The 22,432-nt window shown below is 44.3% G+C and overlaps 1 protein-coding gene across 4 annotated transcripts in view; it reads right to left on the bottom strand.

Moving 5' to 3' along the window:
* The window catches only part of LOC144682692 (periostin-like), a 100,928-nt gene that overhangs the window by 30,428 nt on the left and 48,068 nt on the right, over positions 1-22,432 (bottom strand). For all 4 annotated transcript variants that reach the window (XM_078545287.1, XM_078545286.1, XM_078545288.1 and 1 more), the window contains exons 7-14: positions 21,722-21,863; positions 17,922-18,134; positions 13,599-13,733; positions 11,201-11,349; positions 9,577-9,713; positions 4,172-4,302; positions 3,264-3,394; positions 2,257-2,359 (exon numbers count right to left, since the gene is read on the bottom strand). In XM_078545287.1, the coding sequence (XP_078401413.1) occupies positions 2,257-2,359; positions 3,264-3,394; positions 4,172-4,302; positions 9,577-9,713; positions 11,201-11,349; positions 13,599-13,733; positions 17,922-18,134; positions 21,722-21,863 (1,141 nt within the window). The remainder of the gene's footprint in view (positions 1-2,256; positions 2,360-3,263; positions 3,395-4,171; positions 4,303-9,576; positions 9,714-11,200; positions 11,350-13,598; positions 13,734-17,921; positions 18,135-21,721; positions 21,864-22,432) is intronic.

Raw genomic sequence — 22,432 nt, 5'->3', positions numbered from 1 at the left:
ATGTGCACGTGCAGTTGTCAGGATTGAGCAAGATTTTGATTCACCCTTTTGATTGAGTAGAATGCTAATATTCACTGTTCAGGTTCATAAGTCAAAAATGACCCCTCTTGTTTTAGTACTAAATTGTGGATTAATCCATATTAATTCGAAAGGGAACTGGATTGTGGTGCGATCCATATGGTGATGGCATCAGCTCATCTCACACAAAGTGGAACTTACACAGGATGACCATTTGTACAGATAACTTAAGTACATGATATTCTTTATCCAGACAAAGGGAACAAGGTGAAATATGGGTACTGGACCTCGTATCCACGAAGCTGGACATGGGGATTTTCCAGATTTTGGGTCCTGGAATTCAGGGGCCTGGGGGTGGGTTAATAGAATAATTTAAAGCTGGGCTGATTTCTCTGCAAGGTGGATCCAGCCAGGATGGGGAAAGGAAGGGATGAGGGGCAGACCAGGCTGGCTTCTGCTGTTAACCTCAGACCCAGAGAGCAGGGGATCAGCGCATCACGAAGTGGATATGATGGACAGCAATGATTAATGAGGATTGCATTTTCCAGGACAGGACCCAGTTTTTGGAACGCTGGATAAGGCGTCCGGGACCTGTACTTCATTTCATGCAATTAGGAGCTATGAATTCTGAAAAATGTCAGTTTTGAAACATCTTAAACCCTTCAAACACTTTTGGAGGGAGGGGGTAGTATATGTTGTTATATCAGAAAGGAACATATTTTAATGGTTCATGCTGAACCTTGAAAATATCAGCAAACAGTTTGGGCTGGATCACAACAGCCCTCTGGGAATGAGGATGGGCTGGGAGGCGGTGAGAGGGGAGCCATAAAATAACAGGGGAAGGCATGGGGTTGGAGTGTCTATTATCTCTCTGCCACCATGCCATTTTGCCAGTGGCTGGGAGGGTGGAGGATGACCCTCCCATCCAGAGGCCAAATGAGCCACTTAAGTGGCCAATTAAGAGCCACTTTCCACTACTGCTGGCATTTTAGCACGTGGAGGCAGCCAGATGACCAATTCCCTGCAGGCTTATGGTGCTTTGGCCAACCGAGGGGCCTCTGGTGGCAACGGCCATCCCTATGACAGCTGCACCACCTGACCTCACAAACCCCATCCTCACCTTTCGTCGGGGCCTACCTGGCTGGCCCTGGACCCCGCTTACCATGTTGGAAAGGCACCTTCCTTTCATGGCATCCTCTTCGCCCAGGTGCAATCCCAGCTATAGCCACCACTCCTGGTGTCACTGCTGAGACTGTTGAGCTGCCAGCCCTTCAACTGGCTGGCAGCTCCTGGGGTCGGACATCCCCAACAGCAACCATTCAGTTTCCTGAACCTCGAGGAATGCGGCCATGTGTCCCACGAGCAGCTGAAGTGGGGTGGCCCCAGCTTTCCAGCCCATTGTCCTGGATGAGGGCAGCTCCAACAGCACTCAAGAAGCTTGACAGCATTCAGGAAAACGCAGCCCGCCTTGTTTGGCACCCCATCCACCACCTTAAACATTCATTCCCTCCACCACCAAAGCACAGTGGCAGCAGTGTGTACCATGTATAAGAGGTACTGCAGCAACTCAAGGCTCCTTCAGCAGCACCTTCCAAACCCACGAACTCTGCCATCTAAAAGGACAAGGGCAGCAGATGCATGGGAATGCCACCACCTGCAAGTTCCCCTCCAAGCTACACACCACTCTAAATTGGAACTATACCACCGTTCCTTTACTGTCACTAGGTCAAAATCCTGGAACTCCCTACCTGACAGCACTGTGGACGTTCCTAAACCACATGGACTGCAGCAGTTCAAGATGGTGGCTCACCACCCACCTTTTCAAGGGCAATTAGGGATGTGCAATAAATGCTGGCCTAGACAGCGATGCCCACATCCTGTGAAAGGATATTAAAACACCCTGCCACAAGAGCAAAAATTCCAGCCTTTGTTTAACTTCACCTGTGCTGAGACAAGGTATTAACACGAAAAATTTCCTCTGAGGTTTTCCTAATTGGCTGCTCTAAACCTGGCAGGTGATAAAAGGAAGCCCCAGGTAAACCGTGTAAAACGGGTTTATAGTAATCCACCATCAAAGGTACAGCAACTGAGGAAATTGCCAATGCTACTGTTCTGAAAGACATACAAACAAACAGGCAGCAGACAGATTGAAAGGGTCCATTTAGCATTGAGTCCTTTCAGATTTCATTAATTGTAAAACTGGAAGAGGTTCAACCGACTAGAAAACAAAAAGCTTACCTTTTGGAAAGAGTAAAGAATTAACCACATGAATAACACCATTGTTTGCCATGAGATCAGATTCTTTGGACTTCACGTTATTTACTAACAGTGTGTCGTTCACCTGAAAGCAAAGAGGATTGATGACTTGAGTGCATTCCCAGCCTTTTATCAATAATCTTTTTTTACAATAGATGACCCATGTACTTTTAATTTGTGAAAGATGAACTTCCTTGGTTTCATGTTTTAAAGTTAAGTAAGTTCCCCCTAATGGTTAAGTTTGTTTACCCAGTGAATAGCCATGCCATACAAACACGAAAGGTCTCAGGGTCAATCCCCAGTCTGTGCAGAATTAGTTAATCCCAGCCGTGAGAGCAGTTGAGTGCAGCAAGTGCCCACAGCACCTCTGGGTCATGGGCAACAAATAGCTTAGAGTTCTCATTCAGCAATCCCTGTTACAAATACAGGTGAACAAAATTGTGGGTGGGAGCTTGGCTGCAAATTCCTATCTTTCCTTTCTCACTATAGTTATAAAGATTGCCGACATTCACCGACAAGGTTCACACGTGAATAATGGTCACTTAAGTGAAATACTAAGATTGTTCCATGCTGATGGAACAATCTTAGTGCTTTTCATGAACTTGTTGAAGAACATGAAACAGATGAAGATATGGTGACCCTGACATTACCCTGTAAGAAGGTTAGCTGTTCTGTGCATTAAGGACATATGCTCTAACGAGGCCTGTATTATCATTTATTCTAGTGAAAACATTGTCTGCGTTTCCTTGCTAAAATTTCCCCTACATGGCAGAATTCTGGCTTCCATTTAATCAGAGATGATTTTGGCAGCTGATTTTTAAAAATATACATTAGAAATAGATGCCTAGAATTTGAACATATAAGTGTTAATTTGGGGTAATAACATATTTTCTCAATGTGTAACAAGGATTGGAATATACATGCTGTGGAATATTCCAGCTTTAAAGTAAACTGGGCTGAAAGGTACATGTAGTCAAGGTGAAACTCACCAGTTTTACCATAACTCTGCTGCCCTGGTATGATTTTAGTACATTGGTGACTCCATATTCAATACCACCTCCGACGTAAACTCCTTTGAGGAGGTGATACAAGAGGATGTGTCTCAGAACATTTTTATCACCTGTAAAATAGAATGGCAATTTTCATCTGATTTTCTCTTTATGTAAATTTCTGAGAATTTCCTAATAAGAAATAAATGCTAATATGTGCTTACACTTTAACAAAGCCATAAGAATAAAAGAAAATGGGGACAAATTTCCTTTGTGCCCCAAACTTTATGCGATTCCAGTGTCAAGCAGTGACAGTGAGACCCATGGTCTGGATTTAAAAAAGCAGACTAGATCAAACAAGCTGCAGGCACCAATCAATTCATCCCTCATAATTAAGTCTGGGGGCAGTGCTCAGTGAGGGGAGGGAGAGTAAGCCGTAGGTGGCCTACATTTGCCTTAGGGAGCCCGGAAGACCATGCCTGTTTCTTTGGGCTCCACAAAATGCAACATTTAAAAACATGTTTTGTGCCTTTTTTACAAGTAGCCTTCAGCTGTCGCTTTCAGGGCCACTGGTCAAGATGTTCAAGACCCTTGTATTGCAAATTCTGATTGGAACATACAAAATTAGGAGTGCGTTTCTGACATGAAGGCTGGCATCTCATTTCAATATTGAAATTTAAGCATGTGCTCATTTCAGGATATAACCAGGGCCGCCTAAAAAAGAGACCCCAACCAATTTAGTGATGGCCTCACCTCATGCGGATAAGGACAGGAGCTCTGCATTGATCAGTTAGTTATTGTCGCCTCTGCTTTAGGCCCATAAAATTGGTGCAAAAATGTTAAATCTAGAACCCATTCTTTAAAATCTGAAACCTTTCAACTGGAATCTTGGATTTTTGATTTCTTACTTGTCAACACCTCTAGCTCATCTGGTGAAAGGCTGTCAAATACATCATTGGTTGGAACAAATAAAGTCCAGTCTCCCTCTTCAGTAAGCAGGTCTGTCAACCCTGCAGATTCTGCCAGATTCAGGAATATGCTGATAAGAAAAGTAATCATAACTTTAGTGAAAATGCATTAACAAGAGAAAATTCTGAGGAAGATATAAATGGGAAAAGGGCAGTCATCCCCCTTAGTTGGCCGTAATATGAAAATTCAAGTTGAGCACCCAAACAGAACAGTCTCATATTTCTTCTGCATTAACAAGGATTCCGTATTCTTTTACTCCCTCCTGTGGGAATTTACTATATAAAGTGGAACTATATTCAATAATTTGAGAACTGTAAGTTCCCTTACTTTGTAATGATAGCTAACGTATTTCTTCTGGTTCTACACTGGAGTTCTGCATGGGGCCCCAAAAAATTTCAACTGGGCTACTGTCTCACTGTACTACCCATTCCATGGTCATAAATCCCCATCCTTGCTGCTAACTGTCACATTCCAGCCCAGTTGACTTTGTGCCAATCCAAATCCAGCAAGCTTTATTGTTTATTCATTCGTGAGATGGGGGAAGCACTGATATGGCCAGCATTTATTGCCCCTCCATAAGTGTCCTTGAGAAGGTGGTGAGCCACCTTGTTGACAATGGGGGGACTTGCTAGGCCATCTCAGAAGTTGGCTAAGGGTCAACTACATTGCTGTGGATCTGGAGTCACATGTAGATCAGACCAGGCAAGGACAACAGATTTTCTTCCTGAAAGGAAATTAGTGTACCAGAGGGATTTTTACAGTAATCCAGTATTTTACTAGTCACCATTTACTAGTCACATCAGCTTTGTATCCCAAATTTAATTTATTTAATTGAATTTAAATTCCCTAGCTGCCGTGGTGGGATTTGAACTTGTGTATCCAGATCATTTGTCCAGACGTCTGGGTTACTAGCCCATTAATAGAACCACTATGCTGCCACTGCATCAGAATGCCCGTGTGACAGCCAATACTCGGCGGTTCTACTTAGACAAGGTCTGGGCCTCAAAAGGGCTCCAACCTCTTCTTTGCCAGAAATGGCCAGGTGGCCTGGCATAAAAACAGAAAGTGCTGGAAAAACTCAGCAGGTCTGGCAGCATCTGTGGAGGAAAAACAGGGTTAACGTTTCCGATCCAAGATGGCTTCTACGGAACCTGGCAGGTGATCTGGCATACCCTGCTAATCAGTTAGCCAGAAGTTAAAAGCTACTGCTGTGTCAGTGGATGTTGGGTGTGTTTTTTCAGCTTTGATCAGTTATATGCATGTCAGTGCAATTGGCAGTTGAAGCAACTGACCCACTGGCACCCATGAAATGCCTACGACCAGTATTTTTCGGCACCATTGGCATCAGGTGTCATGGAGGGTGGGAGGGAGGTACAATATGACGAGGAAGGCCAAAAATTGGTTTCACGCCAGTGTGAAAGCGCAGCGGGATGTCCGACACGGTGAAACGCCAATCCCGCTGGAGGTCCAGTGTGAACCCGCTTTGCATCCCGCTAATGGGATGCAAAGTAAAGGCTCGACCGGGATCGACTCCCAGAAACTTAACGACGACCCTGGCTGTCGAAATCGAAAATGTTGGACAAGCACATGTGCTGCATGGGAATGTGATAAGTGGGTGGGCGGAGATGCAGGTCAGCTCAGATGGACAACTGAGCAGGCGGCATTGAAAATGCTCGGGGCAGTGAGATGAGTGTGATGGATGAAGGCTCTGCGTGCGTGGGAGTGTGCTTGCATGAGCGTCCGTTAGGCTGGCGGGAAAACACGCCAGTCCAGAACACGTCCGGACAAGTGTGACGTGCAGAAGTCGGGACTTACCATTAGGGCCTTGCTCACATTGTGGACATCCGCGGAGCAGGAGGTGCTAGAGCCCTACAGCTACCAGATCCTGGAGCAGCATGTGCATCGCATGCTGGGTGGATCCTCGTGCGCACGGCTCCACCCCAAAGCAGCTCATGGAAGGTGGGAGGTCTCCGTTGATGTCTGGGGTCTGTTAAGGAACATCTTGGCCTTGGGCTGCTATGGATGATCAGCGAGTGAGGGGGCGGGGGTGCTGTGACTGGCAGAGGAAGGTGTACCGCCCGGGGGTGGGGGGGTTGGTGGTGGGAGAAGGAGCTCTAGATTTGACTGGGGGAGGAAGGTGTACCAGGGTGAGGTGGGGTGGGTATTGGTGAGGTTGGGAGGGAGCAGATGAAGGTGTCCAGGGTGGTGGGGATGAGTGAGTGTGGGGTGAGAAGCGTGTAATGGGGGAGAATGCGGAAAGTGGAGAGGTAGGTGTAAGGGGAGAGGAAGGTTTATGGGAGGGAGTTCAGAGGGGCGAAGGAGTTTAGAGGTTAGAAGGTGTCCGGGCCGGTGTTGGGGGGGCAGGAAGGAGTTTGGAGGGAAAAGGAGTCCAGGGGGAGGAAGGTGCCCAGAGGGAGGAGGGAGTAAGGGTGGAGGAGGGAGTAAGGGTGGGGTTATGTCCAAGTGAATGTGCAAGGGAGATGTCTGTGGAGTTAATGACTGCCTCCTGGGGAGCAAACTGAGGTTGGACGTGGTAGGAGGGAATGGCGAGCATGAGATGGGGCAGAGGGAGCCGGAAGGCTGGCGCTTGAGGGTGCGATGGTAGCGGTGGAAAGGATGGCGAGGGCGATTGGTGGGGATCTGGAGGCAGACACAGACCCTGGGGGTGGGAAGGAGGGGGTGGGGAGGTCAGTGTGGATGGGAGTGGGATTCTGAGGAAGGTAGGAAGTGTGCACATTCACCTGGACATCCTGGAAAGAAAAGGGTTTGGGTGGGTAGGTGATGGTAGGGAAGTGGGAGGTGATGCAAGGCGGGTCAACAGTGATGGGGGAAAAGACATGGGTGACTGCGGGAAGGGAAAGGATTGGGGAGCTGATCAGAAACTTAATAACGACCATGGCTGTCGAAATCGAAAATGTTGGACAAGCACAGGTGCTGCATGGGAGTGTGATCAGTGGGTGGGTGGAGATGCAGGTCAGCTCAGATAGACAACTGAAAGAGAACCCCACAGGCAGCATTCAAAATGCTCGGGACATTGAGATGAGTGTGATAGAGGAAGGCTCTGCGTGTGTGGGAGAGTGCTTGCACGAGGGTCCAAAAGGTCCTGCCACACACACACTTCTCCCTTCAGAATTACTCGTGGGCCGGCTTTGTGAAGCTGAACTGCTAGTGGGGGTGAATGCAGTGGGAGGACTCACGAAGGCTGTAAATAAAGCTGAAAAACAACATTACACATCAGTCAGTGAAAGTGAATATATTTACAGATTATAAAGTGACAAAATGTGTTCACCCATGCAACCACTTGTTATCAGAATTTCTTAACTTTTCTAGACCTACCATTTCTTCTAGGTGTTGCCCTGACATCCGCAGCAGAGGTGGAGACAGCCTGTGCAATGGTTGTCCTTGTTGCCTCGGATGACTTCAGTGTGCATCCTCTGGAAAGCCAAGGTTTTGAGGGACCCAGCTTGCTTTTGCTGTCCTCCTATCGGCCAGGTGCTCCCTCTGCAATGGCAGAGGACAAGATTGAGGGGCTCACACGCAAAGTGGACTCGGAGGAATCAGTAGGCTCATATTCCTGAGTGGATCACCCAGGGGTGTTCAGCTGTTGCTCCTCCTCCCTTCGGGTGACCAAGGGTCTTAGCCTGATCCTTGAGGGGGGGGGAGCACCTGGTGTCGAGGTGCTCTGTTTCCCTCTCATGTTGCCACTGCAGGAACTCACTCATGGCTACCGTGATGAAGTGCAGGTCTGCGTGCATCTCCGCGTTGTGCTGGATCAGGGTCTCCATGGCATCCGCCAACCTTCCCATGGAGACCTTGTTATGCACACGTGGGCACCACTTCATCAGAGAGCAGGCGGACGCACTCCTCAGACTCACGTGCCACTCTGCTGAGTGACAGCTGTCTGTTGCTTCCCCGTCTTCTGCTGACTCTCCACGATGAGCTGGAAGGCTGAAACCAGAGGTTCATCATTTGACTCGGACCTCACAGACGCCTCTTCCCCAGAAGTCCTACGAGTGCTGGGGAGCTCGGCTGAACCTGCCTCTTCCTGCTGCGGATACATGTCCATGCGGTGACCACCAGATTGTGAACCCGAGTCTGCTCTAGATCTAGGTCCCACCGAGGTGTGTGTCTCTGCGTTGGTGCAGGGTGTGGGTAAGCGCTGTGATGGGTCTTCCAGTCTGCTAATTTTCAGCTCTTCAATAGGGGAGGTGTCCTCTTGGCTGGAGGTGAGGACCTGGATGGAACTGAGGGACTGTCTGGCTGAAGGCGTTTGTCACTTGGCAGAGCTCCCTGCAAACCATGGTAGAGATAATTAGTGCATGGCAGCAGAGAGAGAGCACTCATAGTTGCATTGAGGGAGGGGTGATGTGGTGCACGATACTCATGTGGGTTCTCGCTCCGACCTCACCATCGCTGCAGGCACAGTTCATGTCCTCAACAGTCAGCGTGATGGCACACTCCTCAAAGTGACTGAGGTGCCTTATGTGGGCCACTCCACCCACGGTCTGGGACATCTCCCTGCTGTTGTGAGCAGGCTTCTCCTGCATGAAAACAGATGGGGAGAGTGTGAGCAGGATACATGGCGCTGCGTGGAATGTTTGTGTGGTGAGTGGAGACATGGACGGGATGAGGACACGAGCTTGAGAGGATATGAGCCTGATGGAGATGTGAGGGTGTGTGTGAGAGTTAGTGGTGTTGTCCCTTGAGGTGTGAGATCCCTGTGGATGTGTGATGAGATTGAGAGTGTGTGAGTTGAGAGTGATGAGGTGGTTGACTCACCCTGGCGAAATGGATAGGAGCATTCATCCTCTTCCTGCACTGGATGGCTGACATCCTCTGTGCTCCAGTGGCGCTGACCGCTGCTGCCACCGTCTCCCAGGCCGGATTGGTGACTCTGGTGGACCTCCTACGGCCAGACTGGGGGTAGATGACATCGCGGTGGCCCTCCACTGCATCTGGCAGGCACCCCAGAGTGGCGTGACTAAATTTGGGGGCTGCCATCTGCTTTTGTCACCTGGAGCAATCCTGGTCTGAGGGCATGAAGTAGGCATGCACCTGGTGCACTTTAAATATGGTGCCCGGAGTGAGGAAACGCTGAGGTCAGGGACTGGCGGGCAAATTGAGCTGCCTGCCAGCGATCAGGAGTGTTTCCCGTGAATGCATTATTAATGAGCCGAGGCTTGTTGGGAATAGCACGATACAGCGTGAAAACCCGCCATTGCGGCCGCCGGGTAAAACATCCCTTTTCCTGCCTGCCACCACACTTAGTGCAAATCTGGGATGATTCCATCCCACGACAAAGGACTTTCTTAAACCCCAACAGCTGGAACAGCTTAATACTCACCTAAAGCGAGAATCCTCTCTCAGAATTTGCAGCAATGACTTCTCCGCAGGGACAATGACCTTCCTGATCGTGTGAATCACACCATTTCTTCCCTCCTTGCTACCTCTGAGCATGCAGGAATTCTCAATGCAAACTGCCTGCCAGAAAGTAAATACAAACTACCTTCAATAACCTGACAATGTCAACTGCATCTTATTGCAAAACAAGTTATTATTCTTTGGAACCTCAGAAAGAAATGTTTTAATCAGGGAAGACGTTTCCCTTGATTCCTTGCTCCACCCCCTCTAAACAGTATAAAACCCAACCCATTTATCTTTCTCTCCAGCTCTGAAGAAGAGTCATATGGGACTGGAAACATTAACTCTGTTTCTCTCTCCACAGATGCTGCCAGGCCTGCTGAGTTTTTCCAGCATTTTCTGTTTTTTATTTCAGGGGCGGAATCTTCTGTTCGGCCTGTGAGGCCCGCCCCTGCACACCAACGTGTAAAATGACACGGGGTGGCTTCGGGCGTGCGTCCCCGATGTCACCGCGCGTCATTCCGATCGGCGAGCATGCACCGGAGTCAGCTGCGCGCCTGCCGAACTGTCAAGGGCCTGTTAAGACCACCAGTAAAGTAATTAACCCCATTGAGAAAGCTGCCCGTCCAACCTTAAGGTTGGCGGGCAGGTGAAGAGCCCAGGCGGCCTTCGCATTTTTCATGGAATCTCATCCACGGGCGGGATGAGGTTTCCGGAAGGTTTAATAAATTAAATAAAATTTTTAATTAAAATTCATAAACGTGTCTCAGCTCATGTGACACTGTCACATGAGGGGACATGCCTGAATAATTTTATTTATTTATTTTTTTCTAAGTTTAAAGCTTAAATTAATCTCCCTGAGTCCCTACAGGGACCCAGCATTGGGTAGGCAGGCCTGCTGAGAGCCACATTCCTGTCCTTGCTGCTGACCTCTCTCATCCTGCTCGCTCTGCGACCCCCGTCCCCCCATCCCACAACCCCCTCCCGCCATCATTCACCTGCGCCCTGGCCCCTCCTCTACCTGAAGCTTCAGGTGGGTGTAGTACTAACAGCAGCCACCGCCTCCCCGGTGGCACTGCTGAGTACAGAAGAGCTGCTGGCCCCTAATTGGCCAGCAGCACTCGGTAGGCAAGATTTCTGCCTGCTGGGTCCTTGATCCCAGGGGATGTCCTGCCGCTGGCCTGTTAAATGCCTGATTTGCACAAGATATGGCGAGTCTTCTCAAATGAGGCAATGCGTGAGTCTTGCTGGCTCTCCGGCCGGCGGCCAATACCACTGTCGCCTCCTCAAGGATCCACCCAATTTGTTTGAACAATATGGAGTTACCAAACTTCAATTTTCCAAATTCAGTGCCTCTTCTAAATTACCCTTATATGGTTTTATATTAAAAACAGTACTTAAAACAGAAGGGAAATGAAAATAATTTAAATGAATAGGTTGAGAGCTGATTATTTTTAATTTGACAGTCTTGGGAAACGGCTTTCCTTCCGGGACATGTGTATTGGGATATCATAATGGAAAATCGTGGGGTCTACATCTCAGACTGGCACCCCCGCTGGATCTACCCCAGGAATACACATGTAGAAGTTCTGCCCTTGTGTACTTACAGTGCGATAGATAAAAACTCTCAGAAAATTTCCTCCTAATGTCTCCAGCTTTTGCCCATTGTACAACTCATTGAGGACCACTTTCAGTTTCAGAATATGGTTTTTCAGGATTAGTTTCAGTAATCGTTGATCAAGTCCCATAATGTCCGCTGTCAAATAGAAAAGGAAAAGTTAAGTTCAAAACTGAATAGTCTGATGAGGACACCTATTGAAGGAAAGGGTGCCATATGTATATACTTATAAATAAAATTGTTATTCCTTTCATTCCTTTACTGTGAACATATATCACTGACTACTAAAATATTTTTGCTGAAGTATGGACAATATCTGGGAACTTGTTTACCAGGTTTTCCATGTGAGTGAACTACATTAATGTAAGTCTGTACAATCATCAATTTAGGATCCTAGGTGACATTATCTGCTAACTTGGCCTCTTGACTTGTCAAATTCCAACTGTTCAAATCAATCACTCGCACTGGATTTTTTTTTAAATGAACAAGTCATCAAAACACAGAAAAAGAAGCTAAAGGATATCAACTAGGTTAACAGGACTCTTTTTAAAGGTTGATTTTTAAAAGCAGTACTGATGATGGAAACACCTCCTCCTTCAGTTAATCTTACAATAGACCATGCATTTCAAACAAAGAAATAGGTTAACAATGGAAGCAGATTACATTGCGGATAGTGATTAATTCCAAGCATCTGTGTGCGGACTATGTCCGAATTGGTGTAATTTTAACATATCGATCCAGCTTTCCTCACCACTCTGTGCAGGGGCACTAAACAAGCAGAGCACAGCCAAAGTATTGTTAGTATATCTAACCCAGAATTTGAATTTGCTGTTTTAGGACATTAACACAGCCCTGACGTACTCATTTTACTGGCAACTCCTGTAACCATAATGAGGGGCAGAAAGTGGAATAAGAAGCCTGTAAATGCACTAATGGCTGCTCTTCGTGGTGCCTTTTGTATGCTTGCCCAAAAAGCACCCAAAAGACCCTCAGCTCCAAAGAGCTCTGATTTATGTTGTATTTTGAGGTTTGTCACTAGTGAAGAGAAACTAGCAATAAACAATCATTTTGAATATAGATCCACTGAGATTAATATCAACAAGCAACAGAAGATACAAACAGTGACACAGAAGCTTTTTGCTGTCTCACTGCATGCTGCCATGAATTAATAAAGGCTGCCACCTAGCAGCTCTATACTAACCTAAATTAAATAGTTGGAAGATTGGCTATTGTCTAATTTGAAACTTGTCAAAGAATTGTTTCATTCAGAGTTTACTGTACCTAAAGTGTAATAAGGATAATTCAATGTTGCCAAATAGAAATAAAGGTGAAAATATTACACCCTACCTGGGGATGGGGCTGGTGGGCAGAGGAGCGGAAAATCAGGCGGGATGCATGCTAGCTGGTGGGGGGGGGCGCGGAGGAAATTTTCCTGTCACTTACCCACCTCCGTTGGTATTTTCCCAACAGCATAATAGGTGTGGCTCATGTTTGGGTCAATTGAGGCCCTTAAGCGCCCAATTAATGGCTCTTAAGAGCCCCTTACCGGAGGTTTGTCTTGTTCAGTCACCCTATGTCCACTAGAGGTTCTCCCCAAAGGTGATCACTGCCTCCCCTTGTTCCTCCCCACTGGCATCATGATCACGGCCACCATCACATCCCCCACCCCGCCCTCTCACTGCCCAGAATGAAAAATCAGTAAAAACTGGGAAATAAGAACACTGGTCTTTCATACACTAAAATGGAACACCAGTAAAATCTGGGAAATAATATTACTGGTCCAAGCTGTTTCTCCTTCTGCCTGACTGGCCCCGTCAAAGCAGACCCGACTCACCTTTAAATCCGGCCTCCATGTTGCTCTTTCTGGTGGATAGGCTGCAGTCCCAGCAGGTGGCCACCGCTCTCAGTGGCGCTGCTGGGACTGGAGAGCTGCCAGTCATCTGACTGGACCAGCAGCTCTCAGAGGTGGGACACCCTCCTAGATGGAGTGGAAACGCCAAGACCTTAGCCACTTAACACTTAGACCCTAGGCTGGACCACCTCCTCCAGCCAAAGTGTTTAAAACAATTATGCTGATCAGGATTGTCTTCAGAAATAACCGATTGTATTAGCACTCAAGTGACAAAGGCACCACAATAACCTGAAAATTAAAGTCCACAATATTTTTGGACTATTGATTAATATACTTAGGTCAAATTCCTTTGTCAGCTATTCTAAAAGAGGCATTAAGCCATTTAGAATATCCAGCTTAAAGTCCCTTTAGAAGAGCAGTCAGAGAAATGACATCTGAAAGCATTAAGCATTTGTACCATAATACCACAAAGTGTCAGCTTATTTTGCAAAAGAAATCAGCATATTGCATGAAATATTTGACAGTAATTATTTACCATCGAAGGCATCATTCATGGGAGCAAATAAGGTGTACTCATTATCTTCAGTGAGAGTAGCAGAAACTCCAGTTTCCTTCACTAAGTCATAAAACAAGTCCTGTTTGCCATTAGCCAGCTCCAAGACCTGCATAGCTTTAAATGCAAAAGAAAAGAGTATCGGTAATGGTACAGTTTATCAGTCATTTATCTGATTTTTTAAACTCGTATTAAAGGCAACCATTCTGCTCAATACAGCTCTTTAAACAATTGTATGAATCTAGCTGCGGGATTCTGATTATTGGGTATATATGGAATGCCTATTGATTAAATATTGACATTTTACCTTAGAGAACTATAAGTAAATATCACTTTTCATTTTTATTGTTATCAATATAGAGCCATTTTATCCTCTCAGAGCAGTTATTTGAAGGTGGGAAGATAAACAAGTGATTAAGGTGATCCATGTCCAAAAACATACACTTTCTCTTCAAATTCAATTCAACTTCAGATTCCAGACCTCCGGAAATAACAATTGTATTAGCACTCAAGAGACAAAGGCACCATAATGGCCTGAAAATTAAAGTCCACAATATTCTTGCACTATTGATTAACATGCTTAGATCAAATTCCTGAATGGCACATTAACATCACTCTACTGGCAGATGTTGCACTAAAAGACACTATAAATATTGTTTCCAGAGCCAAAACAGGAAATAGTAGAGGCTCTGATCATCAATTTCCAATTGTCTCTGGCTACAGATGTGATGGCAGAGGACTGAGAGACTGCTAAGATTGTACTATTGTTTAAAAGGGTGAAATGGATAGACCAATGTAATTGCAGGCAGGGAAAATTATTGGAAAAGATTCTGAGAGATAATACTAATCATCACTTAGAAAGACATGGATAAATCAAAGGCAGTCAGCACAGATTTGCCAAGGGAAGGTCGTGTTTGACTAACTTGATTGAATTTTTTTGAGGAGGTTACAAGGAGGATGGTGCCTTTGCTGAAGTCCATATTGATCTTAGCAAGGCCTTTGATTAAAGTTCCACATAGCAAACTGGTCACAAAAAGTAAAAGCCCCTGGGATCTGTGGGATATTGGCAAATTGGATCCAAAATTGGTTCAGCAGCAGAAAGCAAAGGGTAATGGTCAAGGGGTGATCTTGTGACTGGAAAGCTTGTTCCAGTGGGGTTCCAGGGGGCTCAGTACTAGGTCCCGTTCTTTTTGTGGTAATTATCGATGATATAAACATAAATATAGGGGGCATGATCATGAAGTTTGTAAATGGTACGAAAATTGGCCAAGAGGAAGAAGGAAGTAGACTGCAGGAAGATATCAATGGTTGGGTGGACAGAAAAGCAGCAAATAGAATTCAATCTGCAGAAGTGTGAACAATGCATTTGGGGAAGACAAACAAGACAGGAAATACACAATGAATGGCAAGATACTGAGAAGTGTCGAGGAACATGGAGACCTTGGAGTGCATGTCTACAGAACCTTGAAGATATCAGAACAGGTAGTTAAGGTAGTTAAGAAGGCACACACCATACTTTCATTTATCAATGGAGGAGGAAAATTATGCTGAAACTGTATAAAACACTAGTTAGGTCAGAGTTAGAGTGCTGCATATAGCTCTGGTCACCACATCATGGAAGGATGTGATCTCATTAGAGAGGGTACAGAGGAGATTTGTGAAGATGTTGTCAAGAGTGGAGAATTTTCACTGTGCAGAAAGATTGGATAGACTGGATTTGTTTCCACTGGGAAAGAAGAGGCTGAGGGGAGATTTGATTGATGTGTATAAAATTATGAAGGGCCTAGACAGAGTGCCTAGGAAGGACCTGTTTCCATTAGCAGAGAGGTCAATAACAGGCATAGATTTAAAATAATTGGTAGAAGGTTTGAAGGGGAGTTGAGAAAGGTGTGAGAGTCTGGAACTCACTGCATGAAAGGATGGTGGAGGCAGAAACTCTCAGAACATTTAAGGAGTACTTGGATATGCATTAAATTGCCATAATCTATAAGGCACAGACTAAGAATTGGAAAGTGAGATTAAGCTGCATTGCTACTTTTCAGCTGGTACAAACAAAATGGCTGAATGGCCTCTTTCTGTGCTATAAACTTCTGAGATTCAATGATTCTCTACAATGGTAGCATCGTCAACTTTGCCAACACAAATAAGATCTGCTGATGGTTTCACATTGTGCCATTATGTCATATTGACAGCAAACCCATTTTTGTAAACTTAATAATTAGCTATAATCTAACTTTTGGGTCAACAGTGTGTTTAGGCACACTGGGTGGTCTAGCTTTCTCAGTGGCTTGGATCAGCACCAGAGATGCAGATCTGATATGTGACAGTACATCATTCAGCAGAGTGTAGCTACACTTATAGTGGAGGGAATCAGTAGATGAAGACAGCACAAAGTGCCCAGCACAATCGAGTCATGTTAAAAAAACTGTGGACTGCACGTCAGCAATCAGGAATCAGGAGTCATGCTACAAGCTAAGTTTGATAACAGCATAGGGAAATCTAAATACCTAATTACCCAACAGATTCCTTTGAGAGGAAATTCCATACAAATACTGGGGATTAATGGGACCCATATTAATAGTGATAATATCAATAAAACTAAATATACAGTACTGTGGGCTGAATCTTAACTATGTTGGGCAGGCTGGGTGGAAGTGGGCGGGCGGGCGCACAGCTGATCGCCACCCGCGATCAGCTGCGCGCTGCCATTTTATGCGGGCGTGCCAATTAAGGCATGCACACGAAAGAGCGCAGCAATCTCCCTGAGGCAGCTCCACGCCCCAGGGAGATTAAGTTTATAATAAAACTTTTTAATAAAGGAAGTAAAAAAATCATTTAAACATGTCCCATCATGTGACAGTGTCACATGATGGGAAATGTTTGTGAATTTTGCAAAATGTAACTAATTATTTTATGAAACCTTCATGAAGCCTCATCCCGCCCGTGGATGAGGTTTCCTGAAAAATGCGAAGGCCGCTTGAGTTCTTCACCTGCCCACCAACCTTAAGGTTGGACGGGCAGCATTGCTAACATCTTTAATTGCTTTTTTAATGGCCTTAATAGGCCATTGACAGTTCGGCGGACACACAGCTGCCTTCGGCGTGTACCTGCCAAATGAAATATCGAAATGGTGTACCATGACGTCAGAACACATGCCCAACATCATCACGCGTCATTTTACACTTCGGCATGTCGGGCCCGCCCCCGCATGCTGACGGTAATATTCTGCCCTGTGAATATATGAAATTGAAATATTTTTCTGTTTATTTTAATATATTGTAATTTAAAGAATTGTGATTTTTCAAATGAGTAATTTTCCTAATGAGTAAAAATGTGTCCATTGAATGACTGAGTATTATACAAATATGGCTACATTAATGCTTTTAATGAATTAGCTTTCTAATATAATAGTTTCACTGGGTCTCCTGTAGCTGTAGTGGGTATTTGGAGTGTAACACTCAAGTAAAATAATGCATTGCTCTATTGAAAATAATTGTAGTAAATGTATTCTTTGCAATACACTTGCCCTGTTTTCAAACCTTTAAATTTTCCACAATTTGAATGCTCGTGTTGAGGAGCTGTTAGATTAAATGGAAAATTGTGCTTGTGTGGATGTTGGGGGAGGATATAATCAGGCTTGTTTGTGATAGCCTTTTATGATTGTCCTTGTCTATCAAATCAGTTCCTCCAGGGAAGAAAATGATGTACTAAAACTCAATGTAAGCCTGCTGTATCACATTTTACTGTGCCAGCAGGAAAAACACCTACTAAGCTTCACAATGAACGCGCATACTGCCATCTACGATCCACTGTATTAGTGAGATTGTGTGTACTTAATGACCGGTACAAAGCTAATTTTGGGGTAAGGTATTCTTCCCATTCTAAGGGTGGGACTTTCCGGCCCCAACCGCTGCCGGGATCATCTGGTTCCGTCGAAAGTCAATGTACTTTTGGCTGGGCCGCTGCAACCCCCAGCGGGTCACACCCTGGCAGGGCCAGAAAATCCCAGCCCAAGGAGATTTGTGTTTTTATAAACAAGGGTAATTTCAGCATCATCTGCATCAAAAATTAGTTCCTGGTAATAAGTTATTTTTGAATTGGTACAAACTCACAAGATTGTTCCTTATATGATAAGCGCTGATTTGTGTAAGAAAGGTATAGATCTTTTATTTGCTTCAAATTAGATCAAAGAAATTTGTTTGGCAAAAGCTAGAAATGTGACAGTTTCTTTGGAAAGTGGACCAGGAAGACAAGAAGTACAAGTAATTTAATTAGTTCTGTCACCCATAGACTTTCATCAATTACCTGCATCTGGAATCAGCACGTTATCAATTAAGTGAATCACACCATTGGTTGTGACAATGTCTTTGCGATTGACCATCCTCTGCCCATTAACAGTGAGGCTATCACCATCACATCCAACCTCTATATGTGTTCCTTCCAAGGTAGCATAGGTTGACCCAGACATAATGGCTTCTGAACACTGAATAGAGTTGAGAATGTGGTAGTTCAGCATAGCTGCAAGAAAATGACAAGATTAATGTCTACAAACTGACTAGATCACATTCAACATACTCAGATACTGAATCCCAGCTGAAGGCACTGGTGGGAGTTGAAGTTTGTTCAGTGTGAGGGGTGTGTCACAGCATTGTCAGAGACATAGGGAAATGGATCTTGATAGCAAAGATCAGGAATGTGGAGAGGGATCGGGATAGTCTGGCATTGGTTGATCCAGGACCAAGAGAGGGGAAGGGGTAGAAGCCCTGGGCAAAAAAAGGCCCAAAATATCCTTGCATGTCAGATCTTCATGAAGGAAAAAGAACGTGACTTACCTGGGCCTTCTATGGTCTTTTACTGGAAGGATCGGGATTCTGTAGGGTGTAATCAGGCCTGGGACACAACTCTGCCATTTAAATTAGGATCTTGCTCTGCTGAGTCAGGGAGCCATCCAGTCAGGTGAGGAAACATCTTAGGAATGGGATCTTAACCATCCATTTACTGTTATTTCTTTTTTTATTCATTCATGAGATGTGGGCACCACTGGCTAGGTCAGCATTTATTACCCATCCCCATTTACCCTTGTTCAGAGGGCATCTAAGAGTCAACCACATTGCTGTGGGTTTGAAGTCACATGTAGGCCAGACCAGGTAAGGACATTAGTGAACCTGACAGGTTTTTATGACAATTGACAATGGTTTCATGGTTATCACCAGACTTTAATTTCCAGATTTTTATTGAATTCAAATTTCATTATCTGCTATGTTGGGATTTGAATCTGGGTCCCTGGGGCATTACCCTAGGTCTCTGGAATACTAGTCCAGTGACAATACCATTATACCACTGCCTCTTCGGCGCATTCCTAGCAAAAGGGTAAGAGGGATGGGCAGAAAGGGGATATTAAAATCAGGCAGACCTACTATTTCAACCAGAGCCAACAGAAGTAATAATACATTCATTAACTCAACATTTCACTAACGTATGCAATGGACCTCATTTTTAATCATATCCAATATAGCTGCTAAATTGGTGATATCAAGAAGAGAATGGCAGGAAGTGTTTTAAGGCTAAAAAAATTTAAAAAAACTTTATATAACTGAACTAAAAATGAAAATTGAAATCAATGGAATGAAATTGGGATAAAGGGTGGCTAAACTGGTAGGTAGATTTTGCCATTTCTATCGAGTTAATTATCAAGTGTCAAAAGTATAACTGGTCATGGAGCAACAGGTTTCCTAGGGATAACAGGAGAGATGGAATGTTGGGCTGCCTATCAGCAATGGGGGATGAATTATGTTCCACTCCAGATGTCTTCTCATTATCTGCAAGGGATGCCTGTGCAAGGAAATACGTGACTGGAACAGTATCAACCATGAATGTATAGTTTTAGCAATGAGTGTAAAAAATACAAGCAGAGGGATAAATTAACCATAGTTTGGGTGTCTGTTAAAATTTGAGTAATTAAGCTGCCCTCAAAAAAGTCTGGAGACAGTAAATTCATGAATCTGGAGGTAATAGAACATGAGCAAGTTAGACATGTTGGTAATCCAAACCCGATGTTACAATTTTTACTGTATGGATTGATCACCTGAGCTGGATGAATAAAGTCTGTTCTTAAACTCAATCACGTTGTGAAAATCTTACTTGAAGCGCGTTGCTGACAAACATAGAAGGAAGGAGGTGGATTTGACATGTTTCCAGCTCTCTATCCCTTTCACCTGCTGTAGGCATCTCATACAGCAGCAGCCACTTCCCACCCTCTCCAGAGAAAAAATGACTTCCAGGGAAGTAACGCTGAACTTTTATAAAACACTCGTTTGGCCTCGACTGGAGTATTGTGTCAAATTCTGGGAACACAGTTCAGGGAAGATATGAAGTTTTTTACAGAAGGTGCAGAAAGGATTTATGAGGATGGTCCCAGAGATGAGGGACTTCAGTCAAGCTACAGCTATTCTGCTCGGAGAAGAGAAGGTTGAGAGGAAATTGATAGAGGTGTTCAAAATCATGAGGGGTCTGGACAGAATAGATGGAGAATAACTGATCCCATTGGTGAAAGACTCAAGAACCAGAGGACATTGGATTTATGGTGTTTGGCAAAAGTACCAAAAAAAAACGAAGAAAAACTTTTTTTGCTTGAGTGGTTAAGATCTGGAATGCACTACCTGAGAGAGTGTGGTAGAGACAGGTTCAATCATAACTTTCAAAAGGGAATTGGATAATTATCTGATCTGGTTATTATCTGGTGGGGGAGTGGGACTAGCTGAGTTCTTTTTGCAGAGAGTCGGCATGGATACGATGGGCCGAATGGCCTCTTTCTGAACTGTGACCTATGATTTTATGATGTTTTTGGGCTTTTCACAACTTCAGGATGTCCAAGACACTTTACAGGCAATAAAGTACTTTTAAAGCATCCTTCCACCTGCGTAAGACGATGGACATAAATGGAAGCAATGTGAAAAGGTAGGAAATGCACAGCAAGCTCTCACAAACAGCAATGATCAGATAATTTGTTTTAGGGATATTGATTGAGAGATAAACATTGACTAGGACATCGGGGATAAATCCCCTGCTCTTCTTCGACATAGTGCCATGGGATCGTTTTCGCCCACCTGAAACAGGACCTTGGTTTAACGTCTCATCCAAAAGACACTCTGACACTCCAGTGGTGGGCTGTCAAGCGCAGGTAAGAACTCAACAGACAGCAAGTAAAACATTTAGCCAAGTCACTTTGTGAGCTTCAACTGACTGGGCACTATGCTTATTGCATCACACTTGGTCTTCAGTACAGGCTGGGGAAGAAAATCTAAGCATACAGAGAGAGGTAGGTAAAGTGTAAGAAATCTTGCCAAAACTTGACTTTACTTTGAATGAAATGTGATTTTTATTCCACTGGGATTTTTAAAAAATCCGTATTTATGTGATGTCCAGAAATACATGATCAGACAAAATTAAATATTTATATACATGTCTGTACATTCAAAGCTTAGTAAAATGATCAGCTAAATCCTTGTGAAAAATATGGGTTTGCTTTGATTGTAGTTCCTAAGTCACTAGTGGATACAAAGCTGTTTACTTGCAGCCCCGTGGACTATTCTGCCATTCTTTAAGCCATGTTTACAAATCATCAGGACTCGTTTTATGACCAGCAGGATGTTATTTTAAAAACTCTTTGCAGACTGAAGCCTGCAAGCATATTGGGACAGATCTTTGTGTGATAGAGTGAATATCTTACATCCCTTACATCCCTCCTGAATTTTGTTTCATTGACCTCAACGTATATCTGAATTTACACTTTTGCACAAAATCAGGATCTATGACCTTGTGGGGTCATGAAGACTCGAAACGTTAACTGATTTCTTCTCCACCGATGCTGCCAGACCTGCTGAGTTTCTCCAGGTAATTCTGTTTTTGTCTATGACCTTGTGCCTACTAAGCCAGTAAACCATTTTAACATATCTGAAATGCAAATACTGACACAAATCAAAGCAATTCGTGGAATGCAGATGTAGCATCTAACAAAAAGGGGGTCATTCAAATGTTTGCTTTGAGCTACAGGTAATTGACCTTGCTGAGTCATTTACTGCATTACATATTACTTAACAAAGTACCTCTCAGTGCCACAGGGTCACTTAGGATGCGTTCCAGAACATCTTGAGAAAGTTTGTCAAAGGCTTCGTTGGTAGGAGCAAAGATTGTGTAATGTCCATCGTTGCTAAGGGTTTCAAACAGCCCTGAGGCAGCTGCAGCAGCCTAGTGGGAAAGCACATTAAGTAGCATCCACTAAGTTACAATTCTTGATATTTTAGGATCCCACAAATGGACATTTATTCAAGTTAAAATGCAGCTATGAAATAAATGTAAGTAGAGATACTAGAATTGTGCAAAAAATCATCAGAATTTTCCACAAGGTAAGCAGCCTCCAGGCTTGTTAACAAAAACATATGGCTAAATGGTCTCTGGTCTACAGTTAAGTAGTCCCATTTTTAATTACATAATACCATTACATTATACAGTATATATTTTCCGATTAGCTTTCTCTTACAAACCTATGTAAATTGAACAAAAAAGGAAATTTGAATGAAGAGCCATTACCCTGGATATTAGGATCTGTAACAAACTTTGGAAAGCCATAAACTATGAAGTCTATCTCTTTAAAGTGCTGTAAAGTCTTTAAATCCATTCTACAATAGGCAACCTCCCAATCAGACATTTGCAATGCCGAAAGTTCGCACTAATTTGGCAATGAGGCTGATTCATTAAAAGTGATGTTTGCCCATTAAAAGGCGAGACATGTATTTTTCATGGTCACCTAATTGTCA

This window comes from Cetorhinus maximus, chromosome 7 (assembly GCF_964194155.1).
Source record: "Cetorhinus maximus chromosome 7, sCetMax3.hap1.1, whole genome shotgun sequence".
Lineage (NCBI taxonomy): Eukaryota > Metazoa > Chordata > Chondrichthyes > Lamniformes > Cetorhinidae > Cetorhinus > Cetorhinus maximus.
The sequence above is the reverse complement of the archived record's forward strand: the minus strand, read 5'-3'. Positions and strand labels throughout refer to the sequence as shown.